The sequence below is a fragment of the Equus przewalskii genome, chromosome X (assembly GCF_037783145.1).
Source record: "Equus przewalskii isolate Varuska chromosome X, EquPr2, whole genome shotgun sequence".
Taxonomy (NCBI): Eukaryota; Metazoa; Chordata; class Mammalia; order Perissodactyla; family Equidae; genus Equus; species Equus przewalskii.
Window position 1 is genome coordinate 42,275,961 of NC_091863.1, and position 23,791 is coordinate 42,299,751.

Below are 23,791 nucleotides of genomic sequence, written 5' to 3' on the forward strand. Positions count from 1 at the left end.
TGTGCACCCGAAAGTCATGTCCCCACTGCTATTCCGGATACTGGTCATTTGTGTCTTACCTGCTTTTTCTTGGTTAGTCTGCATAGAGTTTTATCGATTGTATTAATTTTTCAAATGAACCAGCCAGCTGGCTTCATCGCATTTTCTCTATTGTTTGTTTTCTATTTCATTGATATCCTTATTCTTTCCTTTTTTCTACTTCTTCTCGGCTTTTTATTTCTTTTGATAGCATCTTAGTTTTGTGGTTCATTGACGTGAGACTTTTCTTCTTTCCTAATATGAACACGTAAAGCTGAAAACTCCTCTCTTTTGACTGAATCACACAAAAATTGACATGTTGTGTTTACATTTTCCTTTAGTTCAAAATGCTTTCAAATTTCCCTAGCGCCTCCTATTTGACTGTGTGTTATTTTGAAGTCTGACGTTTAATTTCAAAGTTTTGTGGATTCTCCAGAAGTTTCTTGTTATGAGTTCTTGTTTACTTCCATTGTGCCCAGAGAACATCCTCTACATGACTTTGATCCTTCTTCGTTGGTGGAGTATTGTTTTATAACCCATGATAGCATCGTCCTTGGCGCTTGTCCCATGGGCCTTTGCAGAGAATGTGTATTCTACTGCTACTGGGCGGAGGAATGTAGTATAATCAGGTCAAATTAGTTGATAGTCTTGTTAAAGTCCCTCGTATAATTATTGACCTCCTATCTATTTGCCGTATCAAAACCTCAGGCAGAATTTTTGAAATTTCCAACTATTAAATAGATTTGCCTATATCTCTTTTAAGTTCTGTCGGTTTTCAATTTTTGTAATTTAAGCTTCTGTTGTCCGGTGCACTGAAGACTGTTACGCTTTCCTGATTAACTGACACTTTTATCATTATTAAACATCCCTGTCTGTCACCAGTAATGCTCCTGGTCCTAAAATCTGCCTTATCCGTTGTTATACCTTCTCTTTTTACTCACAATTCATGTTCACACGGTATACCTTTTTCAATCCTTTTACATTTAACCTATCTCTGTCTCTCTGTTTTCTTTCAAGATTTTATTTTTCCTTTTTCTCCCAAAGCCCCTCCCCTCGTATAGAGTTGCGTATTTTTGGATGTGGGTCCTTGTAGTTGTGACATGTGGGATGCCGCCTCAGCATGGCTTGACAAGTGGTGCCATGTCCACGCCCAGGATCCGAACCGGAGAAACCCTGGGCCACCGAAGCAGAGCGCGCGAACTTAACCACTCGGCCACGGGGCCGGCCCCTGTCTGTCTGTATATTAAAGTGAGTTTCTATTCAACAGCATATTGTAGTGTCTCACAGCTATCCTGCCTAGAAATCTCTGCCTTTTATTTGGGGAGTTCAGAATATTTACATTTAGTTTAAGTATAAATGTGATTGGCGTCAAATCCATCATCTTCTTTCGTGTAGACCAGTTCTTTCCTTCCTTTTCTATTTCCTTGTTTCCTTCGTTTGTTTTCTCATTCTTTCTTTCACCCAATTCCCTTGCCATCTTATGCATTACTGATATATTTTTCAGTATTCCATTTTTGATCTACCTATTGGTTTGTTACCTATTCCTTTTGTTTTCTATTTAAGTGGTTCTTGTAGAGATTATATTATACATATTTAAATTTAGGCATTTCACCTTCAAAATAATAAGATTCTACTTCATCTACAAGGTAAAAAACTTACATAGTATGCCTTTATTTCTACACTCCCATCCATCATGCGTTTCCATACATTTTGTTTATACATATATTATATCCCCTACAATGCACTGGTATTGGTGTTGAAAACATTCAATTAGCTTTTAAAGAAAGTAGTTTAAAAAAAAAAAACAACCACTTCCCCCCCGACCTCTCCGACCCATATATACCATTTCTATAGCTATTCATTCCTTTGCATTGATCTGGGTTTAGATTTGGAATGGTTTTCCTTCACCTTAAAGAAATGCATTCCATATTTTCCATAGTGCAGGCCACTGGTGTACAATTCTAATACATTTTTTGTTTGATGGAGAAAACTATTTCACCATTATTTCCTTAATTTTATTTTTAAATTAATATTCGGTGACATAGACTTCTTTTGGACATCCAGTTCTAGGAATTTTAACACCTGTCTAGATTCTTGTAACCACCACTGCAATCAGTATTCGGAAGGTTTCCATCACCCCCAAGAAGTCCCCAGTGCTGTCCCTTTGCAGTCACACTCTCTCTCCACACCTAACCATGGCACCAGCAATCTGCTCTCAGTCATGTTAGTTTTGCCTTTTCAAGAAGGTCATATAAGCAGAAGCATTTAAGATGTAACCTTCTGAGACTGCCTTCTATCACTAAGCATAATTTATGCTTTTGAGTTTCATCCAAGTTGTTGGCTCCATCGCTAGGCCATTCCTTTCTACCATTGAATAGTATTCAATTGTATGGAAATAGTGCACTTTGTTGAAGGACTTTGGGGTTGTTTCAAGTTTTTGGTGATTAAGAACGGAGCTGCTATAAACATTCATGTATAGGTTTTGGTGTGAACTCAAGATTACACTTCTCTAAGGGAAATGTTTCAGGGTGAGATTGCTGGGTCATGTGGCTAAGTGTATGTTTAACTTCCTAAGAAGCAATAAAACTGTTTTTCCATAGTGGCTGTACCACTTTTCCTTCCCTCCAGCAACATGTGGTAAATCCAGTTGCTGCCCATCCTCCTCAACCCCATTTGGTATTGTCAGGTGGTTTTTTGTTGGCTTGCCTGCTTGTTTCTTTTTCTTTTTCTTTAGTTTTAGCAATTTCAATACAGGAATGCTATTATCTTGCCTTAGCTTTAATGTGCATTTGCCTGAGAGCCGGCAAGGTTAACCTCTTGTTCAAGTGCTCAGTTGCCACCTATATATCCTTTGTGTTGAAGTATCTGTTCAAACTTTTTTTCCGGTGTTTTCTTACTGTTGAGTTTTGACAGTTCTTTACATCTTCTGGATACAAGACAAGACCTTTGTTGGATATGTAATGTGCAGATACATTCTCCCAGCTTGGAATTTGTCTGTTCAAACCCTTAACAGTATCTTTCACAGGGGAAAAAGGGGTTTTTGGTGCCACGCCTAAAAGATCTTTGCCAAACCCCAGGTCGAAGATTTTCCATTGTTTCCTTCTAAAAGTTTTACGTTCCTGATTGCGTTCCTGTTCCAATCCATGACCATAGTACATTGCTCCATTTGTTTGGGTCTTCTTTTATTTCCTTCTTCAGTGTTTTGCTGTTTTCAGCATGCAAATAGAGTGCATCATTTGTTGGATTCACAGCTAAGAATTGCACTTCTTTTTGAGTGGCGAGTGGCATTCCTCTCTTAAATTTCATTTTCCGACTCTTCTTTGCTAGTATATGGAAATATGATTGATTTTGTGTCTTAATCTTGTATCCGGCACTCTAGATAAATTCAGTTATTAGTTCTAGGATAGGAGACTTTTGTATATCTGTGTGATTTCAATAGGGGCCATCAGGTTGTCTGTGAATAGAAAAAATTTTAGTTCAGTCTACTGATTCCTGCCGTGGCATGGATGAATTTCCGAAACATTCAAATAGGGAAAAGAGGAGACAGACAGGAAAGATTACATACCGCATATTTATGTGTGTAATAGACTCGAGGAAAGAGAATTCTAAACTATAGCGATATAGAAAGACCAGTGGTTGCCTAAGGCTGGATGTGGACGGTAGGGATTCAGTGGGAAGGGGCGCAAGGGAACTTTCTTAGCTGATGAAAATATTCCCTTTCTTGATTGGGGTGGTAGCTACGTGCATGGTAGCATTTGTCCAAGCCCACGGAACTGTACACTTAAAGTGAGCACATTGTTTTGGTTTGAAAATTAAACCTCAGTGAAGCTGATAAGGAGAAACCTTGGCTATTAGTTTAACTTGGAGGAACTCAGTTTGCTAATAAGCAATACCCAAAACGTAGACTTCTGATCGTGAAAACGTTCAGAGCTTCATCAGTCATGCAAGGATTCTACTTGTGGGCACCAAGCAGGAGGCTCTAGCCAGCCTCTCGTCTCCTCCACACCCCCGCCTCACACAGATGAACAAAGCGAGCTTCAGGATGGGAATTGGCAATGACAGCTAAGGGTGGACTCCATCTCCTGGGAATATCCTTCTGCATTGGTTCTTGCCCCTGCCTTTGCCCTTGCCCTTGCCCCCACTGCATCCCAAACTTGTGCCTCATGCTCCTTTTTCATGTTGAGGGAAGGAAGCAAGAGGAGGAGATTCACGAGGGTGGCCCGATCCTAGGACTCCTTCCCTGCGTCCCTACTCCGGTTGCCGGGACCCCATAGTTTCCTAGGCAGCTTCAGAAGCAGGCTAGAGCATGATTTGTAGCTGCTGCCGTCTCACAGGCACGTGATTATCTGGCTCTCAGTTGTGTCGGCTTCCTGGCTAAAAGCAATGGCCTCCTTGTCGTAGAGCTACATCTTCCCGCTTCTTTCCTCTCTGCTTTCAGAAGGCTCACGTTGGCCTAGACCTTGTCTCTGATATTTCCTCCCTCGGGGCTGCACAAAGTATCAACATGCTCTAATCCCTAATGTGTTTTAAAGGCCTCATACAAACTGAGCCTTCCACGGACAGCGTGGGGGAGATCCTCTGCTCCACATCCTCAGCACCTCTTAGCACTCACGGTCTTTTTAATTTTCATCCTTCGGGTGGTCGTTGAGTGTGTACACCCTGTTTCATTTCTTGAACTTTGTACCCGTGGATATGTCAACTATTTCAAAATAAAATGGCCTGCATTTGCTGAACCACATACTAGGACAGGCGGCCTGGCAAGGGACTGCTGTGTCACCTTGAGGTGCGAGAGTCCCTTTCTGATGTGGACGCTGAAGCGTTGGCGTCTCCGGGAGACTGTGAGGGTGTGTGAGGACAGTGCGAAGTCATATGTGAAGGGGACAATGTCCTGCAGACTTGGATCTGTTGTACAATGCTGGTTTCAAAAAAGAAAAAAGAGCACTTGTAACATGGACTCATCCAGATTTGGGACCCAGGGAACTCGAGACCTTCACATTGGACAAGTCATTCCCTCTGCCTGGTCCTGAGTCTCCTCGCTGCGAAAAGGTGCTGGGGGTTGGACTGGGGTCCTCGCTGCATTTCTGATACCGTCCGCGTCTCCACTGCGCGATGCTGTCTTTCTTGAAACTGCGAGGTGGGCCCTGTAACCCCAACTGAGCAGATGAGGGAATGGAGGCTCTCAGAGGTGAAGCGACCTCCCCAAGGTCATGGGACTCAGAGGGGCAGTGAGAGGCGCTGATCTCAGGTGCATTTCAGAGGCCCTCCCCTCTCAGACACACCTGGGCTGCGTGGGGGGCACATGCACCTCCCGTTTGCATACTGCTTTACCCACGTCTTACCCGCTTTCATGCACAGGCCACTCCAGCTGCTCACAGCTGCCCGGGGAACAGGGCCAGGCAGGGCTGGGCATTTGCTCCTACTCCTGTTACTCGGGTGAGGAAACTGAGGCCCAGAGAGATGATGTGACTAAGAATACAGACCCACAGGGCCTCAGAGCTGGGGCCCCCTCCGAGTACATCTAGTCCAATCCTGTGCTGCGAGAGATGGGAGCACTGAGGGCCAGAGAGTAAAAGGCGGGGCCTAGGTCACTTGTCCAGGTGGTGGCAGAGCTGGGCCAGAGACCTCAGGCGAGTCGCTTCCCTTCTCTGAGTGTTCCAACACGTGTGCAGTGAGCAGCAGTAACCCCTGCAGAGTATCGGTGAGGACGGAAGGAGACGGTGCACGAAGAGCGCCAGGCCCAGGACCTGACCACGATGATGACAAAGACGAGGAGGAGGAGCAGGAGGGATGCCCAGGATATCGCCAAACCTGATGTCTCAGGAGCCTGGGAGAGTGGTGGCAGGTCCTAAAAGCCTAGGATAAGCCTCAGGGGCAGCGAAGCCGTGAGGGGTGGGGTTCTGGCTCAATGAAGGGAGATGAGGAGCTGTAGGGGCAGACTGCGTGGGCAGGAGGGTGGGCTTCTGCAGAGAGGGGTGAGAGGTGGGTGTGTCGCCCCCACGACACCGTGAGGCCCTCGAAGGCAGTGGCAGCTGTCTGCAGTGGGCAGAGCACACGTTTGACCTCAAAGGGTCCTGGGCTCAAGGACCAGCGCAGCCACTTTCTGGTTGTGTGGCTTACAACAAGGGTCTTGGAGCCTCAGTGTCCTTACCCATGGTACAGGCCTCTGAGAGGGTGCCACTCACCCCAGAGCTGTCTGGCTAACAACAACTAGGCCGGTACAAGAAATTGTACGTGAATATTTAGAACCACCTTATGCATAATAGTCAATAACTGGAAACAAGTGAATCGAGGAATGCTTGTCCATCAACAAGCGTGAGAGGAGTCAGAGAGCGCAGGCCTGGGCTGGGGAGAAAGCTGTGGGAGCTGCAAGGTGCATGCACACCTCATCCAAGGGCCCTGGCGCATAGTAGGTTCTCGAAAAACACTTGCTGAGACGCAGTGTGGGCCTTTGTGGTCGGGGAGCCTGTGGAAGGCCCGAGGCTGGGGGCGGGAGGGAGGCCTGCCTCGGTGTCACGTCTGCCCTGTGAGTGAGGAGGAAGGCCGCCTCCTAGGTGACCAGACTAACCCCCTGGGGCACCCACAGTCTGCCTGCATTCCCCAGGGCCCTCCTCCCTCCCTGCTCCCAAGGCCGCCCCTCTGCTCTCTTCCTCCCTGCCCACCTTGCTCTCAGCACTGCCCACTGCAGAGTGCGGGGGGAGTGGGCCCCTGGTGAGGAAGACCATGGGGAAGGAGAGATGGGCGGGGAGAGTGCTGCAAGCCTGGAGGCCTGGGGAGGTGGTGCCCTCCCCAGCACCCTGTCTCTCAAGGCTGCTTTCTCCTCCTTTCCAGATGAGCTGCCATCTCTCAAGTGCCCTCTGCACACAGTGCTCAAACTCACACCTGTGGCTTATGGTGAGTGCTGCCACCTTCATCGATGAAAAGGCATGTGCCTACTGGGTGCACAACAGGGGCCAGGGAGGTTCCCAGGACGAGGGTGCCAGAAACGGCACGTATCATTCATCACCCCAGGACTGGGGACCCAGGCATGCTTCATTCTTCCCACATCCCAGGGAAGGAGACACAATTTCTGTCAGAATCACGGATGTCCATGTCGCCAAGCATGGACCCAGCAGCCAGGGAGGCAGAAACCACGGCACCGGCCAACAGGGCAGAAACCCACCTGAAGCCTATCTGTAGGAGAGGCGTCCGTACAGAGCCAGCTTCCAGGGGGTGCGCCCTATGCAGGGTCCCACAGGACTCCGCTCAGGACTGCACACACGCTGCAATGCTCTGCTGTTGCTCTTCTGGAATTCTCAGTAATTTTGGAGCAAGGGGACCCGTGGTTTCATTTTCCACTGGGGCTGGCAAATTACACAGCTGGGTCTGGGTCGCGATCCAGGTCTGACTGAGGGAGGAGAGCCTCTTCTTGGACAAAAGAGGCAAGGGCGGACAGGGGCCCTCCGGCTACTCTCTCTCATCTGAACCTGAGGCCTTGTCCTCCCAAGCTGTGGACATCACCAGGGGATCCGAGAAAGCTCTGGACACTGTCCCTGCCTGCTGAGCCCATCCCAGGGGTCCAAAGTGTCCCTGCCCTCGGTGTCGCTCACTGGAGGAAGTGCAGTCCCAGCCCCCGCCGCCCGCCACCCCCCCCCCCCCCCCCCCGCCACAGGAATCACCCAGCCCTTGAAGACCCAGGACCAAGGCCTGGCCTCGGCCTCACTGGGGAGCCCTGCTTCCAATGAAGAAGAGCTCTAGAGGTCCCAACGGGCTTCGGGTCAGTCACAGGCAATGGGCTGTCGGGGTCGGCCCGCAGCTTTGGTTTCATAAAATCTACTCTCGCAGCAGGAACAGCTCCTCCTTCTACCCGCTGGAAGGGTGAGAATGTCACTGTGAGGCCTACCTCATCGTCCTTAAGACTGCATCTCGGGGATGAGGCCCTGCAATTGTTGATGATGAGGGAAGGGTTCTGGGGTGGCGGTTCCAAAGATGAGGCAGAAGAGTTGGGCCCTGGTGGGTGTCTGTGGACCCTGTCCCTTGGTGGGAGGGACAGCGGCACCAACCCACAGTCCTCCATGCCATCCCTTCTCCTGCAGCCCCCGTTGGCGTCTAACTGGGGCAGCACGGTACAGGAAATCACGGAACTGTGTGGACCGGAATGGTCCGCACACTCAGCTGGCACTGCCACATCTGCCAGCACCCTGCCCGCACCTGTCTGCCTTCTGGGCAAACCAATCCTGGGAGCCCGACCACGTGCCACTCAGATCAATTCCTGCACAGGTAAAGGAGAAAACGCCCCAATTCATTTTGCAACTTTAATGTAACACTGATACCAAAAACATGAAAGCACGACAAAAGCACACAATGAAGGCGGGAAGGGCAAAGAGAGCTTCATCTGGCATGCCATCTCCGATGGGCAGGTAGAAGGCGCCTAGAGTGCTACGTTAAGGAGGGATCTGAGGAGGCACTCTGGCTCGGTGAGTGACGGCGGCAGCTCATCAGCGTTGCCTGTCGACAGAAGACACAGAGGGGAAAACAGAAATATACACACACGTGAAACAGAGAGGGCTGTAAGGATCAAAACAAGTGTCTCTCCACACTCTCCTCGTTCCGCCACCCGACCCCAGGCCTTGTCCTGTCTTCTCACAGCCCCTCCTTCAGAGTCTCATGTATCGACCGGCAAGCTTACTGGATCCAGGAGAAGAAGTTGGCACTCGTTCTGGCGGCATTTCTGGTCCGGATGGTGGAGCTGGTGCTAGGGCCATCTAGGATGCTGGTGCTGGCCCCACCGTTGGTGCCACTGCTGACGCCAGCTCTCCAAGTGGCTCTCCTGTTGGCACGGTTGCTATTCAGAATGTACTGATGGTATCTGGCCCAGAAAGCAAAGGGGATCCTGGCCCAGGCGTCTCCAAAATCTCCGTCCTCATCCCAGGTCAGGAGCTCCACCTGTATGTCGTCCCAGCTCCATCGTCCAATCAGAGCTTCATCTCCGATGTTCATCTGGGCCCTCATCTGGGCCCTGGCGTGCTCCTCGGCCATATCCACATCCATCGTCTTGAAAGCATCATCCACAGCCTCCAAGAAATGAGCCTTCCACTCCCGGGGGTCTCGGTTCTGATTCTGCGATGGAATAACAGCAACCATCCTAACAGCCACCCTACGTTCACTGAGCACCTGCTTCCTGCCACAGACCCTCCCGTGCAAGGCTTTGCGTAATCATGACAAAAATCAAGAGGCCTGGAATCGGGCTCCTATCATTCTGGGCCAGACCTGGGATTTCGCCCCATCCCTCACACATACTACGTCTGTGAACTTGTGTAAGTGACTTAGACAACCTTTCTGAGCTTCAGTATCCTCACTGGACAAACGGCCTAAGAAGGTCGTGACCAAGAAACAAACAAGGTCTGGGAAGTGCCAACCCCAGTGCCCGGCCCTGAACAGAGCCTCTCCGTCACCTGGGCGATGAATCTCAGCACCCTCATCTTGCTGGTCTCGTGCCGGGCTCGCAGGCCCCACAGGAATTCATACTCAGGTGGGCTGCTATTGGGGATCTTCTTGTATTCCAGGTACCTTAGTGCAAGAGGAAAATAAACTTTGGCTTCCGGCCAGGCAGACCTGTTCTTGCACTACTGGCTCCCAGGTGGCCCCTTCCCAGCCCGGCGCTGCAGCTCAGCTCCTGCAGGGGGACTGCTCCGGCCCTCCAGCCCATGCCCCACTCCCATGCTCGCCTCCCCCCTCAGGGTTCCTGCCTCCAATATTGAGGCCTTCACAGCCTTAGGCCATTGGTCCTGCCCAGCGGCCACGTGGAGGTGCAGGGGGGCCCCCGTGTAGGGTATTTGCTCATAGGAAGGCCACAAGTTTTGTGCCCCTTGTCACAATGAACCCAGATGCCTGTTGGGTGTGTTGTAAACAGAGGAGCTGTTTCTTCAGGTCCCCTGCTCTGAGCACACCCCACCACAGGGTCTTGGCCATGGCCTGGCTGAGTCCTGGGACAGTCCACCATAGACAACGACTGTGAAGGGAAGACACAGTCATCCAAGAGCAGCGTTCTCCGTGCCTACTCCCGACCGTGTGTGTGCGTGCGCGCGCGCACGCACACGTGCATGTGTGCATACACATGCGCTGGTGCACCCGTGTGAGTGCACACGCGTCCTCCAGGGACCAGAGAGTGGGCCCCTTACCAGCCAGGGCCATGCTCAGGCTTCCACTATCTGAGCCCCGGGTTCCTGAGATGTAAAAAAGCAGGGGAAATTCTCACACAGCCTACAGGGCAGGTGCCGGACGAGACAGTGGCTACAACATAGCCCACACCGCGTGCTCAGTCAACGTGTGCTCCCTTTCCCCAAGACTCCCCGAAATTCTACTCCCCCCAACACTCACAATACCGCCAACCCACACTCACACCACAGACCCTCATCCCTCTAGTGTTAGATATGGGATGGGCAAGGGCTTCCTCAGCCAGCCCAGCACACGAGCAATGCACGAGTGTGAGAGAAAGTTCACTCAGTCAATACTCACTTCTGCTTCACGAAGTCATCTGTGATGAGCTTCCTCAGATCGCCAAGGAATGGGTGCCTCACCCTGAGGGCAAGGAAAAGAATGCATGACTAGCGATGGTGGCGGTGCCCGGATTTGGGCAGGAGTACTCCCTAGCAGGGTTGAGAGCTTCACAGCCTATGGGGCATCCCCATGGAGGCCTGGGCATGCAGCAGGGGCCAGATGCCTGCTCATCAGTGATGGCCTAGGTAGGGGTTTGATAGAGCCCCTAATTCGGATGGTTTCTCTTAGCTCTCATCTGGGGACAGAGAGGGGACATGGAACAGAGAGGTGGCTGAGAGTTCAGGACCGTTTCCACAAGCACCCTGGTGAGACCCTTTGCCCTCTACCAAATCCAGGACGTGGCTGCCCCGCGCCAGACCACCAGGCAGTTGCAATCCTGGGGCCTCCTCTTGTGCCCAAGGACAATACTGAGGGGTGGGAGCCGAGAGAGCCCACTCGTACCCAGGGCGCAGTCCCATCTTGCGTAGTGCTTCCCAGAGGACAGCTGTGAGGGGAGATGAGGTACAAGAATTTAGGACAGAAAGGTGAGACTGTGGGCAAGCCCCCAGCTGGAGAGCCAGCCACTCACCCTCGCTGGCACGGTTGCCATTCATGAAGATGACTCCCAGAATCACCAAGAGGAGACTCAGGCGGGGAGTGTCCTTGGTCCTAAAGGTGTAGAAAGAGGGATCCTGTCAGGCAGCCGTTTACCCGAGGGACTACAGATAGCTCACCCAACTAGCCTCTCCCAGAGCGCACGGCCACAGGGCACTTCTTCCCACTCTGTGCACGGTTTGCTACCTGATCCAGACAGTGCACCCCTCCGCCGGAGGTGGAGTCACTCCAACCATCTCATGTGGATACTAACACCACCTCCCAGGGTTCTGCCAAGGATGGGGCTAGGCAGGGAGCAAACCCTTGGCAACCATGTGTCCAGAGGCACATCCAGACCTACCCTGCCCTTTGTGCATCGGGAGCACAACTCAACAGGAAGCTCCCCCCAGGACCTCTCTGCCAAGCCACGGCCAAGCACTTAGCAAGAAGAGGCAAGCAACAAGAAGCCTGCTTTCCTAGGAAGACTGCGGGGCGGAGGGGAGAACGGGGGTGAAACCCTGATCGCAGCAAGGCCTCGTGCCACGTTTCTACCCCTTTCGTCCCTTAATCGCTCGGCACCCCTAACTGTGAGTGGGGTCGGTGCTAGGCCCTCAAGCCGTTTTCCCGTTTCTCAGAGAGGAGGGGCGAGACACCACCGGGGAAGGCCACGCCCTCCTGCCCTTTCTCACTTTCCCAGGAGGCGAGCTGAAGAATCCCGTGTGCAGACAAGGATGTACAGGTGTTCCTCCTTGTCAATTTCCTTCAGGTGGATCCCAAACTTCTACACGGGGGAGAAAACAGAACGTGAGATGAAAAATCCACGCTGGGTGTCCTGCACGCAGTCACTCAATTCCCCGTTAGAACTTTTCCTCAGCAGGGAACCCCAAGTCGTGGGGGAGGGTGGAAGAAGAGAGGACGCAGAGGAACTGCCCTGTGGGACCTCTGGCACCGGCCGAGGCGCCAGGACTCACTTCACGAGGCAACGGACATACTGAGAGAGCACGAGGGAAGGAGGTACACAGTGGAAGCTCCCAGGTGGAGAGGTTACGAAAGGCTTCCAGAGCAGGCAGTCCTGAAACCGGGCCTCGACGGGCTGCAGGGTGCAAGGCTTCCCTGCCACTCGTGTTCCACAGAGCCGCCCCCCGTCTCTGCGCCCACCTTTTCCAGGGTGTATGTTGCTCGCTCAATGATCTCAGGGAAATGTTCGTCGTATTCTCGGATGACGTCCTTCAGCATGTCTGCAGGAGGGGAGAGGTGGGGAAAGCACCCGGGCTGAGCGGGGGCCACAGAGCTGCAGCCCCTCGGTCAGCCCTGCTGAGGGGAGCACAGGCAGGACCCCGTACTGTGGTACTGTGCAAAGGCAGTGATCGGCCACGGTCTGATGGGTGGGGGCACCTGATGGGAGGCCCAGAGGGTGGGGTCGGGGGAGGGCAGAGCTCAGGGAGGGGGCACAGGTTGCCCACCTGAGCGCTTGATGGGGATCTTCTTGTAGTCTTTAATCATCAGATATTTCACCAACTTATTTGCCTGAAGAAGGAGCAGCACACGGGGAGATCAAGGCATAGGTGACCTCAGAGAACTGGCCCGCAAGGGAGGGGAGGAGACGGGGGAAGGGCAGACTTCTTACCCTCTCTTGCAGAAGGGTCACGTTGCGGGGTGGCAGGCACAGTACGTGCCTTGAGGGTACCTGGGACCTCAGGGCCATCGGGGGCCGAGGGGCCATCTGAGCCCGCACCGCCAATGGGGGCTGCGATGCTCTCCAGGTCGGTGGGACCGCAGGAGGCTCTCTTTCCTCCTCGCTGCTCTCATATTCGTCATCCAGGTGCTTGGACTGTAGCATTAGAGAGAGGACAGACCCACGGCTACCAGGCTCACCGTGCAAAAGCACCCGGCACACATCTTAACTAGAGCAGGGCCTTGCAAGTGAGAGTAGTGTGAACGGCGGATGACATGTGCTGAGTGCTTACTAAATGCCAGGCACTAAGCCAACCTCTTCTCCCTCCAGGCCTGAGGGCAGGGACTACGTGGAGTGGAAACATGCTAGCACACTTGTGCCAGAGAGAGGTGGACAAGCGGAGGGGAGGGGAGGGGAGGGGAGGGGAGGGGAAGGAAAGACAGAGGAGAGGAGAGGGAGAAGAGGAAAAAGAAGAGCAAGGCGGGTCGGAGCCAGCGGGGAGTTCTCACCTTCTTTGTCCTCTTGCCTCCCATCCTGGCCCAGGGCTCAGCACTGTGCTGAGCAGGGGCAGCTGCACCCTCAGGCTCAGGGATGCTCGTGGCCATCTTGGCCTTGGCAGCAGGTGCTGCCACAACATTCTGAGGCTCCACCCACCGAGTCTTGGCGAGAGCCTTCCCAGACTTGGTCGTCTTGGGCCGGGTGGCTGCCCCCTCCCTTGCAGATGCAGCCTGGGGCACCCCGGAGGCAGCACTGGGGCCCTCTGTGGCAGCCTCCTGGGCCGGGGCGGGTCTCTTGGGACGTGGGAAGGCCATGCCACTGACACCTGCCGGCTGGGTGAAATCAAAGACATCGTTCTGACCCAGGAAGGCTGTCTTGGGCCGGGTGGCCTCCATCTCACTGGCACCTGGAGCCTGAGAGAAAGCACAGGCGGTACTAGGGCCCTCGGTAGCAGCCTCCTGGGCCTGAGAAGCTGTCTGGGGCTGTGTGGAGGTTGCTGGAGCCTTGGGGGCGGCCATCTCACTGTTGAGCAGCATCTGGGAGCTGTGCGGAGAAGCAAGGGTTGTCTCAGTGGTGGCTCTCTGAGCCTCGGCCGGGCACGTCATGGGCCGGGTATCTTCTCCTGAAGCCTGGTCTGTGGCCACCAGGTGGCTAGCGACCACCTGATTGTAGGTGGCACGGGCAGCGGCGGCAGCAGCCCGAGCGGCACGGTTGGAGGCGGCGGCGCGGGCTACGTTGGCTGCACGGGCGGCTGCCTCATTGGCAAGTGTTTCCGGATCCAGCTGAAATGCCTCTATCAGAGTCCGGGCCAGCATAGGGTTTTCCAGTTCCCAGGGCTCATTCTGCAAGGCCAGAGAAAAGGGGAGGGGAAGGCAGACAACTCGACACACTCCCGCCGTGCTTCCCTGCGCCTGCCGGCCAGCCTCCTCCTCTGGGCAGCCGGCCCCGACCACGCCCCAGACCCTCCCAAACCCCCTTTCTCCAAGCAGGAGAGAAAAGGTTTGGGGAAGCTGGGCCGTTCTTCCCCACTCAACCCTCCCTTTCATCCTCTCCCTTGAGGCATGCGCCCCTCCGCCCCCGCCGCCCAGTTCCCCTGCCCAGGGGAGAAGGCCCAGGGCCAGCAGCAGGTGGCCAACAAGGGGCCTCACCGACAAGATGCGAAGGCCTGGACCCAAGCTCCCAAAGGCTCTGAGGATTCGGATATCAAAGCTGGTGAGGGTGCCGTAGCCTCCAAAAGCACCAAATTCTTCATAGTCGTTGCCTTCAACCATCTCTTCCTCCCCGACTTCATCACTACCCTCATCCATGTCTTCAACGTTGTAGCTTTCCGATTCCATGCGGTAGCTTCCCTCAGCCATGCTGGGGGTCCCAAGGAGAAGAGAGCTCAGCCTGGGGGGGGGGGGGCGGTGAGGCCTCTTCAGGGGGAGGGGCCGGGATCCAGTGGGAGGCGGGATCTCCCGGGGGTGGGGGGGCAGCAATCATTAGGTTACCAGGCAGTACAAGGCGGGCAGGCTGGTCTGTTGGGGTAGATTCTGTCAGGGACAGAGCCCTAAGAGAGGGAGAGAGGAGGTCGTCGTCGGAGACCTCGCACTGAAAGGGGAGTTTAGAATGGGCAGGCTCTCCATCCCAGCGGCTACATTCGAAAAGGGGGTCGACTGGCGGGCTTGGGTCTGAAGAGTCCCAAAGGGGATGCATTGAGAGAGAGAGAAACAAAGGGCCTGAATTTAAAGGCAGGAGCAGGGGGCCAGGATGAAGGGGGAGCAGATGAGATGAGAGGGCTCAGACAACAGGGGACCGCAGGAAGCTGTGGGAGGCCGAATCCCAGGGACCCTCTGGCTAGGTCCAGGTGCGGGGGATTCGGGGGATTCGGGTCCAGGCTGGGCTCACACAGGAGCGCCAGGGGTGGATGGGGTGGGGGCCTCGGACTAGGTGAGGCTTGCGTTGGAGCGCTGGAGGTCTCAAATCCCAGGATTGCAACTCCAGGAAGGGGGCAAAGTGGTCAGCTCGGTTGGCGTGATCTAGGAGTGGTTGGGGTGGGGGTGGGGCCTCCGCTCTAAGGAAGCTCAGCACGGAGCGCACGGGTCTGTTAAGGGTTCGGAACGTGGGCCCTGGTGTAAGCAGGGCTCGGATCGGGGAGCCTGGGTCTGGTGGCGGGGGCCAGGGGGCTCCTATCTAGCCCGTGGGTCTAACGGGGTTCAGGTTCTGAGCGCTTGGGCTTTGTTCAGCTCCGGGGGCGGGGGGTGGGGAAGGCACAGCGTGCAGGGTTCCACTCGCCCTCTCCAGGTCCGGTCTGGGGCTGGACCCTTACCTTCCCCGGGGCTCCAATGGCGTCCGTCCTCAGCACCAGGAACCCCGCAGCCTCGCCCTCGCCTACTGCTGCCAGCACAGCAGCTCCGACCACCCCGCCCCTTCTCTCCGCGCACCCCCCGCGGCTGGGCAGCCTGCGCATGCGCGGACCCCTCCAGCCCGCCCGCTTTCCCAACAAAAGCCCTTTCCACCAGGTCCCCAGTGCGCATGCGATTCCGCGAGTGGGTGGGCGCGGTGGGGGGGCGTTTTCTTCTTCCCGCCAGATTCCCCTCACCTCACCGCCCCGCCCCCCTGGCACTCTGACCGCAGGCGCCCGCGCTCACACTCTGTGGTGCACTTCGACCCACCCCGCCATCTACCCTCGATCCCCCACTTTTGCACAATGCTTCTCAGCCCCGGCCTCCCCCTTCCCCCTAAGCTCCTCCAGCGTGGTCTGGAATCCACTATGCCCTGCTTCCCCAGCGTGACCCCCAGGTCACAAATACAGTGGTTTCTAGCTGGGTCTCTAGCTGCAACAAGGGAAACGGAAATGGTTAGAGGATGCCAGTTCCCTTTGTGTTCCCCTCCACTAGCCATCTCTATGGCCCCTGGACAGGCTGGGAACATCTGCTTCCCCAGGTACTCTTCGTGCAGCTTGTACAGCGTGGCGTGATCTGTGCTGGGGCTTATCTTCCTCTCGCAGCAGCCCCAGGAGGTGGATGTCAGCATCCCCATTTTACAGATTAGCAGGCTGAGGCACGGGCACACCGCGTGAACTAGACAGAGCCACAGAGCCAGTAAACAGAAAATGCAGAATTTGGGCCTGGGTCTTCCCGACTCCAAAACCCAGGTTCCACTAATGCTGGCCTGGGCACTGAGGCACCTTCCCCTCTGCAGTTTGAGCGACAGACCTCCCCCACCTCAACATCTGCCGCAAAGGAGCAAGGTTTACGCTCTCTGAGACCTAACCTCATGCTCTGCATCCAGGAGGACACAGGTGGAGGCCGCCGGCCCCCCGCCTACCCTCCCTGGGTCCATCCAGGTGTGGGGATCGCTCCTCGGGGGCCCGCCCCCTGCTCCAACTGTCGGGCCTCTTTGCCGTGAGTGGCACAAACACGCTGCCCCTGGGGCCTTCCTGGTGCCCGCTGGAGCAGCCAGGACAATCAGGCACTTGTGTGCCTGAGCCATGGCAAGCCCTGATTCAGAGAGTAAATGTTTTCCCGGGTTTCCTCCCAGGGCTGGGGCCTGGGGCAGCTGTCGTCTTGCGGAGAGAAGCTGGGCCGGACTTCAGAATTCCAGGGATGGAGTGCTGGGCCAGTCTGCCGCTAGCTTTGTGAGGCCACTCAGATCACCGGCCATCTCTGAGCCTGGTTTCTCAAGCATGCAAAATGGGAGGCACAAGGAACACTTACTGGGGTCCTCCCCAACACGTGCTGCTGTGCTTCTAGAATGACTGGAGAAACTGCTTTGGAGGCAGAAAATGCTATGTCCCCATCTCGAATTAAATCTGTGCTTTGTCCAAAAACCACTGTGGACTTTTAAACTCGTTTTTATGTCCAGCCTCTCCAGGACTCCTGTGTATGAATGGAAGCTTCCTGCTAGGACCACGGCTTTTACTCTCCAGTGACCAATATCAACTCTGCCTGGCTGGATGGCTTTCCTCAGCTGTTGCATAGCAACCTCCCCTGTCAGCTGCCTGGGTCTCTTCAGCCTTTTCCGTATAACACGTTTCTGTGGGAGGTGACCAGACCCGAGAAACGAAAGCCTTGAGAAACCACTGTAGGGTCATAGATAATGCTATAGTCCCATCTCAAATTGAACCTGTGCTTTTTACGAAAACCGTAGTGGACTTTGATATTCGTTTTTATTTTATTTTATTTTATTTTTTCTTTCTCTTTCTTTTTTTTTTAATTGAGGTCTAGTTGACATAAAACATTGTATTTTTCTGGGGGGTGTACAACATAATGATTCAATATCTGTATATGTTGCGAAATGATCACCGCCATAAGTCTAGTTAACATCCATCACCGCTCATAATTACAATTTTTTTTCTTATGGTGAGAACTTTTATCATCTTTGTTTTTTATCAGCCTCTCTATATTCTGTATAACTGTATGTGCTAATATGCTAAGAACTCCAAAATCTACACTTTGAACTTCACCTTTGAGGTCCAAACCCATACATTCACTCGCCTACATGACTTCTCCACTTGGATGTCTCAAGGGCTCCTCAAGGTGAGCTTGTCTAGGACCGGTCACTTGGTACAGCCACCCCTCCCGCACACTCACACCCCATCCCGCCATCTCTCTCATTTCTAAAACACCCCGTCTTCCCAATCTTAGTAATTGGCACCATTCCCCACACAACTACTCAGTCTAGAAAATGGGAGTCAACTACCACCACTCTCCCTTTCTGACACTGCACCCAGATGGGAAAGCTGTGCAGCTCTCGCCCTCCATTACGCCCAGCGAATCCTAGTCACGTTGGCCTCTGGAATTCTCAACTCTGTCTCCTACAGTCAAGTTGTCCATTGGGCTCTGTTTGCGTTCGGTCTCCCCGTGCTGCAGCCTGTAAACTCTGTCCAGGCAAGAAGTTGGAGGAATTGGGCAATCAGAGGGCTCATCTTCTTAGTTTTCCTTCTCTCGGGGATCGCTGTCCCGGTGTGGCCTGTGGTGCCATGACGTAAAGCTTTATAACTGTTTTGATTTATAGATGTTTAGGTGGGTGCGTAAATCGGGTTCCTGTTAATCCGCTATGGCTGGAAGCATGATGGCACTTCAATTTTTCTTAAATTCAAAATTTTTTCACTGAGAACTGTTCTTTTAAATGTATCTACCTTGCTATCCATGCATCTGAGATCTATCTACGTGACTATGCACAGGTAATGCATGGCGTTCCTTCACGATGTTTTACCGATGTGTTTCCCCAGGGACAACTGTTTGTCCCATCTAAGGCAGTAAGAAGCCATTCAAGCTTTCCAAGCAAGGGTCTGTCCTAATGGTTTTTATGGTCATTTTTTAAAAAGGATTTTCTGGAAAAACGTGGAGAGCACGGTGGAGGAGCAAGAATAGAAACATCAAGAAATTAGTTAGGAGCCTCTTTCCCTCATTCCATCGGGAGATAATGCTGACTTGTCCAAGGGCTCCCAGGGAGATGGAGACGCTTCTTCCTCATTCGGCCCTTGGTGAGCTATGTCTAACTTGGTCTTACAGCGTCTGCTCTCCCTCTGTGGGTGTGGATCAGGATGGCAGTGCTCTTCTGCATCGTTAGGACCCACGGTGATGCAAAAGCGGTTCTACCCGCCACCAAAATGACCGTCAATAGGAGGACTGGTTAAGGCCTGCTGAATGCCGGTGGCTCCTCACACCTGCCGTTTCCTCAGGGGTTCGTGCGCCAACCTTGGGTACCATGAAGCCAGTTTCCGGTTCTTAAACTGGTCTGACATTAAGCAGGTTGTCCTCACTCCCCCACCACTCAAAAGAGAAGGAACTGAGGATAAAAAGGATTTGTCCGACAATACCTTTTCCTTGATCGCCACTCTCTGAATTAAGCCTCACGAGTACGCTGGTCGATCAGCCTCTGGTTAGGCTGTGTTAACTGTCCTAGGGCTGCTGTTGACCATTGGAAAACCAGTGTTGCGCTCTCACAAACTCTCATCATGCTTGCTTTCCTCCGTCCTTCCCAAATAAATCCCACTGTGAGGCCACACCCGTGCTGCATACACCCTTACACAAAGGTACCCAAACTGGGATCACTGTAAACTTTTACCTACCTCGTGTCTCAAGAGAAGGGAGAAGAAGCTCTTACGGCAAAACTAAGATCAGTAAGTCGCCGTGGTTTCAGTATGGTTAGCGCTTGTCCATTTCAGTTCCTTCAAGTCCTCAAGATGTTGTCTATAATCCTCTGTCAGCTGAAGGTAACAATTCAGGCCCACGGTGAATTAGAACAGAACACAGAGCTTGGGAGATATTAGCATTTAAACGCCAATATATGGCTGTGTGTTTCCACTGAGTCTCATTAGTCTAACACCACCTCCCAAAACCTCCTTGGGATCAAGTGATCATGGTTACAACCTTTTCATGGCCTGTGGCATTACATTCTCTACTCCATTTTAGAGGTTTGATGTAATGAATTCCCAATACCAGCAGCAGGGCAGCTTCCACACGGAAATTCCCTGTTTTGTCCCTGCGAGGATTCAGTTGTTTTCAGGGCCCCACGATGGGGAATTCTCCATGGTATACTATATGAAAGACTCGATAAGGTATTTCCTTTTTGTCTGTCTACAAAAACAGTGCGTGCGTCAGTCTGTTACCTTCACGGTATATACTTGGCACAAAGCCACCTGAATGCAGCTTGCTTCAGAATGGAGTGTGTTCTTGTCTCTGTCCCTTTCCCTGCAGCCTTATCGCTGGTGAAATCTCAGCTACCAGCTTTTTGCCAAAAGCAATGGGTGGAGTGGGACTTTTGTTGCCTTCATTTTTACAAACAGCCCCAATTTTTTCATGGCCAAGGTTGAGAACTGGTCGTGGTAGAAAGAAAAGGGGGAACCTCTGGAATTCATTATTTCGGTCACCGCCCAGTAAAGTGTGTCACTGGGCAGAGGTGCTCCTTTTCTTTCTTCCTGCCCCTGGCTTTCTGCATGTCACCTGTCTCTCTTCTCCATCTCTCCCTCATCTGCCCTGCGTCCTCCCTCTCTCTTTGCCGACACCCCTCTCTCTCTCCTTCCTACATCTTTGTAGGCCTCCCACTGGTTTTTCTACTCAGTCCCTCCTTGCCCCTTCCATCCTTTATCCCGTATTCTGCGTCGGGGTATCTTCATCCCTTTACTCTCCCTCACATATCCCTATCTGTTTCCCCACTGCCAAGGCCATGTGGAGCCACATCTGTGGGGAGACCATAAACATATACCTTCATGCACCAATCCCTCTATTGATTCTTCCATGCTTTCCTTTCAGTTTTCAATTCATCCATTCATTCATGCGTCCCTCTATTCCCGTCACAAACAGACTGGAGAGTCTATCATGTAACAGGTGCGGGACGAGGCCCTCAGGATGTACCGTGGGGAAGAAAGCCGACGATGGTAACTTTCACCATGGGGCTCGCGCTGGGGTGGGGAGGCAGGTGTTTCAGAAAGGATCCCTCTAACGAATATATACTGTTATGACAAACGCTGAAATGGAGGAAGTTTCCGTGGTGCTAAGAGAAAGGAAAAGAGGATGAGTAATGTAAATTGGGGGCGAACAATAAAATAGTAGTTACAAAATGAAAGAAAGAAAGAAATTGGGGGTGAAGTGGCTTGTGGCCAGAAGAGGCCTTCATGAAGAAGTGATGCTTAAGCCGAGACCCCAGAAATAAGCACAGAGGAGCAGGAGAGGAAAAAGGCTTACCACTTCAGGCTTTCCAAGAGCAGCACCATGAGGCCCCTGAGGCAGCAACGAGTGTGGCTCCCCCAGGGCCTAAGGGAAGGGCAGAGTAGTTCCAGCACAGAGAAGGTGGAGATACTTCAGGGTCAGAGGGTTGAGAAAATCTTATTTGCGGTTCCCATCACTGTTCTCATCACTCTTTCAGGCCAGGCCCAGTTACTTGCCATTCATTCATTCAATCCTTTTTGTTTGCATTTTCCACTCCCACTCTATGCCTCTCATGAAGAAACGTCGTTTTTGTGTGTTTAATATGTATCATTTTCTTTATGCAACTGAAAAACGTGTATTGTGAGATGTGTGTTCTTGGTTTATGTAAGATTATTAGTAGATATAGCGTTATATATTTATATTCTGTAATTTTACATATCATATATCACAGATATAATTCCATCCTGTTTCTTTTTTTACAATTTTATTGTGGTATAACTGACATCCAGTAAACTGCACATATTTATAGTGTATAATCTGATGAGTTTTGGCATATAAATACATCTTGGAAGCCATCAGCACATTCAAGATAATGAACATATCTGTGATATGCGATGGTTCGTTTTACACGTCAATTTCGGTAGGCTATGGTACCCAGTTATTCAGTCAAATACTTTCTATGTTTTGCTATGAAGGTGTGTTGTAGTTGTTCTTGACACCTAAAGTCACTTGACTTTAAGTAAAGCAGATTATCCTCAATAATTGGAGTAGGCTTCATCCAATGAGTCGCGGGAACTTAAGTGCAAAATTGAGGTTTCCATGCTGAAGAAGAAATTCTACTTGTGGACTACAGCATTAGTCTCTGCGTTAGAGTTTGAGGCTATATCTTCCTGACACAGCTTGTCCTAGGGAGTTTGGACTTGCTTAGCTTGTACCCACAATCATGTAAGCCAATTCCTAGCAATCTCTCTCTCTCTCTCTCTCTCTCTCTCTCTCTTCTCTATTTCTCTCTTTCTGTGGTACCCAGAGTTGCTCTAGAGGAAAAGAATCTTAAAGATGAGCTTTCTGAATTGGTTATTTCCCCAGAATGTCTTTTCTTATCTGATTATACACATATTTTTCCCCCGAGGAAGATTAGCCCTGAGCTAACATCTGCCAATCCTCCTCTTTTTGTCTGATTATATTTAAAGACACTAGAAGAAAACATAGGCAGTAAGCTCTCTGACATCAGTCTTAGCAGCATATTTTCAAGTGCCATGTCTGACCGGGCCAGGAAAACAAAAGAAAAAGTGAACAAATGGGACTGCATCAAACTAAAAAGCTTCTGCACAGCAAAGGAAACCATCAACAAAACGAAAAGACAACCTAACAATTGGGAGGAGATATTTGCAAACCATAGATCAGATAAGGGGTTAATATCCAAAATATACAAAGAACTCATACAGCTCAACAACAGAAAGCCAGCAATCCAATTAAAAAATGGGCAAAGGATCTGAACAGAGATTTCTCCAAAGAAGATATCGGGTGGCCAACAGGCATATGAAAAGGTGCTCAACATCATTAGCTATGAGGGAAATGCAAATCAAAACTACAATGAGGGATCACCTCACTCTGGTCAGAATGGCTATAATTAACAAGACAGGAAACAAGTGTTGGAGAGGATGTGGAGAGAAGGGAACCCTTGTACACCGCTGGTGGGAGTGCAAACTGGTGCAGCCACTATGGGAAGCAGTATGGAGTATCCTCAGAAAATTGGGAATGGATCTACCATATGATCCAGCTATCCCACTGCTGGGTACTTATCCAAAGAACTTGAAAACGCAAAGGCATAAAGATACCTGCACCCCTGTGTTCATTGCAGCGTTATACACAACAGCCAAGACTTGGAAGCAACCTAGATGCCCATCAAGGGACGAAGGGATAAAGAAGATGTGGTATTTATACACGATGGACTACTACTCGGCCATGAGAAATGGTGAAATGCGGCCATTTGTGACAACATGGATGGACCTTGAGGGTATTATGCTGAGTGAAATAAGTCAGAGGGAGAAAATCAAACACCGTTATGATCTCACTCATAAGCGGAAGATAAAAAGAACGACAAACAAACACATAGCATTGGAGACTGGATTGGTGGTTACCATAGGGGAAGCGGGGAAGGCAAAAGGGGTGATTAGGCTCACATGTGAGGTGTTGGACTATAGTTAGTTTTTGGGTGGTGAACATGATGTAATCTCCACAGAATTCGAAATATATTATGATGTGCATCTGAAAGCCATATAATATTATCATCCAATGTTACTGCAAATAAATGGATAAATAAATAAATTAATTAAATTAAAAAAAAAACAAATGCACTAATGACTCTGTTTTCAGCGGTAAAGAGAGCACCCATGGTCTATGGAGTTATGTGGCAATAGAGGTGTGCAACATGTCTCCATTATGCACTCCTAAAGCTAGAATTATGAAAGGCAAGGTTCTGGGTGACTACGTATTTGATAACTTGAGAACATTTTAGTCAAACTGAGGAGTATAATGATATTGGCTGGTTGCTCCTAACTGCGCTGCAGAAGGTGAGAAAAGTAAAGGACGAGCTCAGGACTTCAAATTTCCAGCTCAAGTTCTGCATACATGATCGAAAAGTGTCTGTCTGCCCTGAAAGAAACCCTTATCTTCTGTACCTGCAGGGCTGAGTTTTCTGAAGACCAAACCCAGAGTCTCATCCAGCCAGTGGCTGAATTACAATGCAGATTAAATTCCCAACCCCCTGAGTGTCTTCTGTTAAAGTGAAGACATTGGGAAGAATGGGATCCTGAAAACTGGAAAGGGGACATATGGGAAGTTTCCAGTGAAG

The 23,791-nt window shown here is 51.5% G+C and overlaps 1 protein-coding gene and 1 non-coding gene across 6 annotated transcripts; both read right to left on the reverse strand.

The window, feature by feature from the left end:
- Positions 1 to 8,295: 8,295 nt before the first annotated feature.
- Positions 8,296 to 16,129, reverse strand: LOC103541842 (melanoma-associated antigen D4). 5 transcript variants are annotated; one of them, XM_070605982.1, is made up of 14 exons: positions 15,609 to 15,794; positions 14,791 to 14,849; positions 14,449 to 14,659; positions 13,312 to 14,142; positions 12,755 to 12,958; positions 12,591 to 12,654; positions 12,286 to 12,365; positions 11,817 to 11,908; positions 11,123 to 11,202; positions 10,996 to 11,038; positions 10,513 to 10,575; positions 9,450 to 9,564; positions 8,684 to 9,114; positions 8,296 to 8,502 (listed from the first exon to the last, which is right to left on the reverse strand). In XM_070605982.1, exons 1-14 carry the CDS (start codon positions 15,747 to 15,749, stop codon positions 8,493 to 8,495), a joined length of 2,424 nt encoding a protein of 807 aa, XP_070462083.1. In that variant the 5' UTR covers positions 15,750 to 15,794; the 3' UTR covers positions 8,296 to 8,492. The 5 variants fall into 5 exon arrangements, with proteins under 5 accessions (XP_070462083.1, XP_070462087.1, XP_070462085.1 ...); XM_070605986.1 differs by having other exon boundaries at positions 14,791 to 14,970; positions 15,609 to 15,751; XM_070605984.1 differs by lacking the exon at positions 14,791 to 14,849 and having other exon boundaries at positions 15,609 to 16,129.
- Positions 9,818 to 9,947, reverse strand: LOC139081252 (small nucleolar RNA SNORA11). The gene has a single exon (XR_011536373.1). It is a non-coding gene; the product is annotated as a small nucleolar RNA SNORA11 (small nucleolar RNA).
- Positions 16,130 to 23,791: the final 7,662 nt, after the last annotated feature.

What these genes read in the sequence shown, in the direction of transcription:
- LOC103541842 (XM_070605982.1), bottom strand. Translation starts at nt 15,749, where the DNA reads ATGCGCAGGCTGCCCAGCCGCGGGGGGTGCGCGGAGAGAAGGGGCGGG. An exon ending in TGACCCTTCTGCAAGAGAGG is followed by an intron (nt 12,655 to 12,754) that starts GTAAGAAGTCTG and finishes CTCCTTCTTCAG; the next exon opens with GCAAATAAGTTGGTGAAATA. An exon ending in TGCTGAGATTCATCGCCCAG is followed by an intron (nt 9,115 to 9,449) that starts GTGACGGAGAGG and finishes ATTCCATCGCAG; the next exon opens with AATCAGAACCGAGACCCCCG.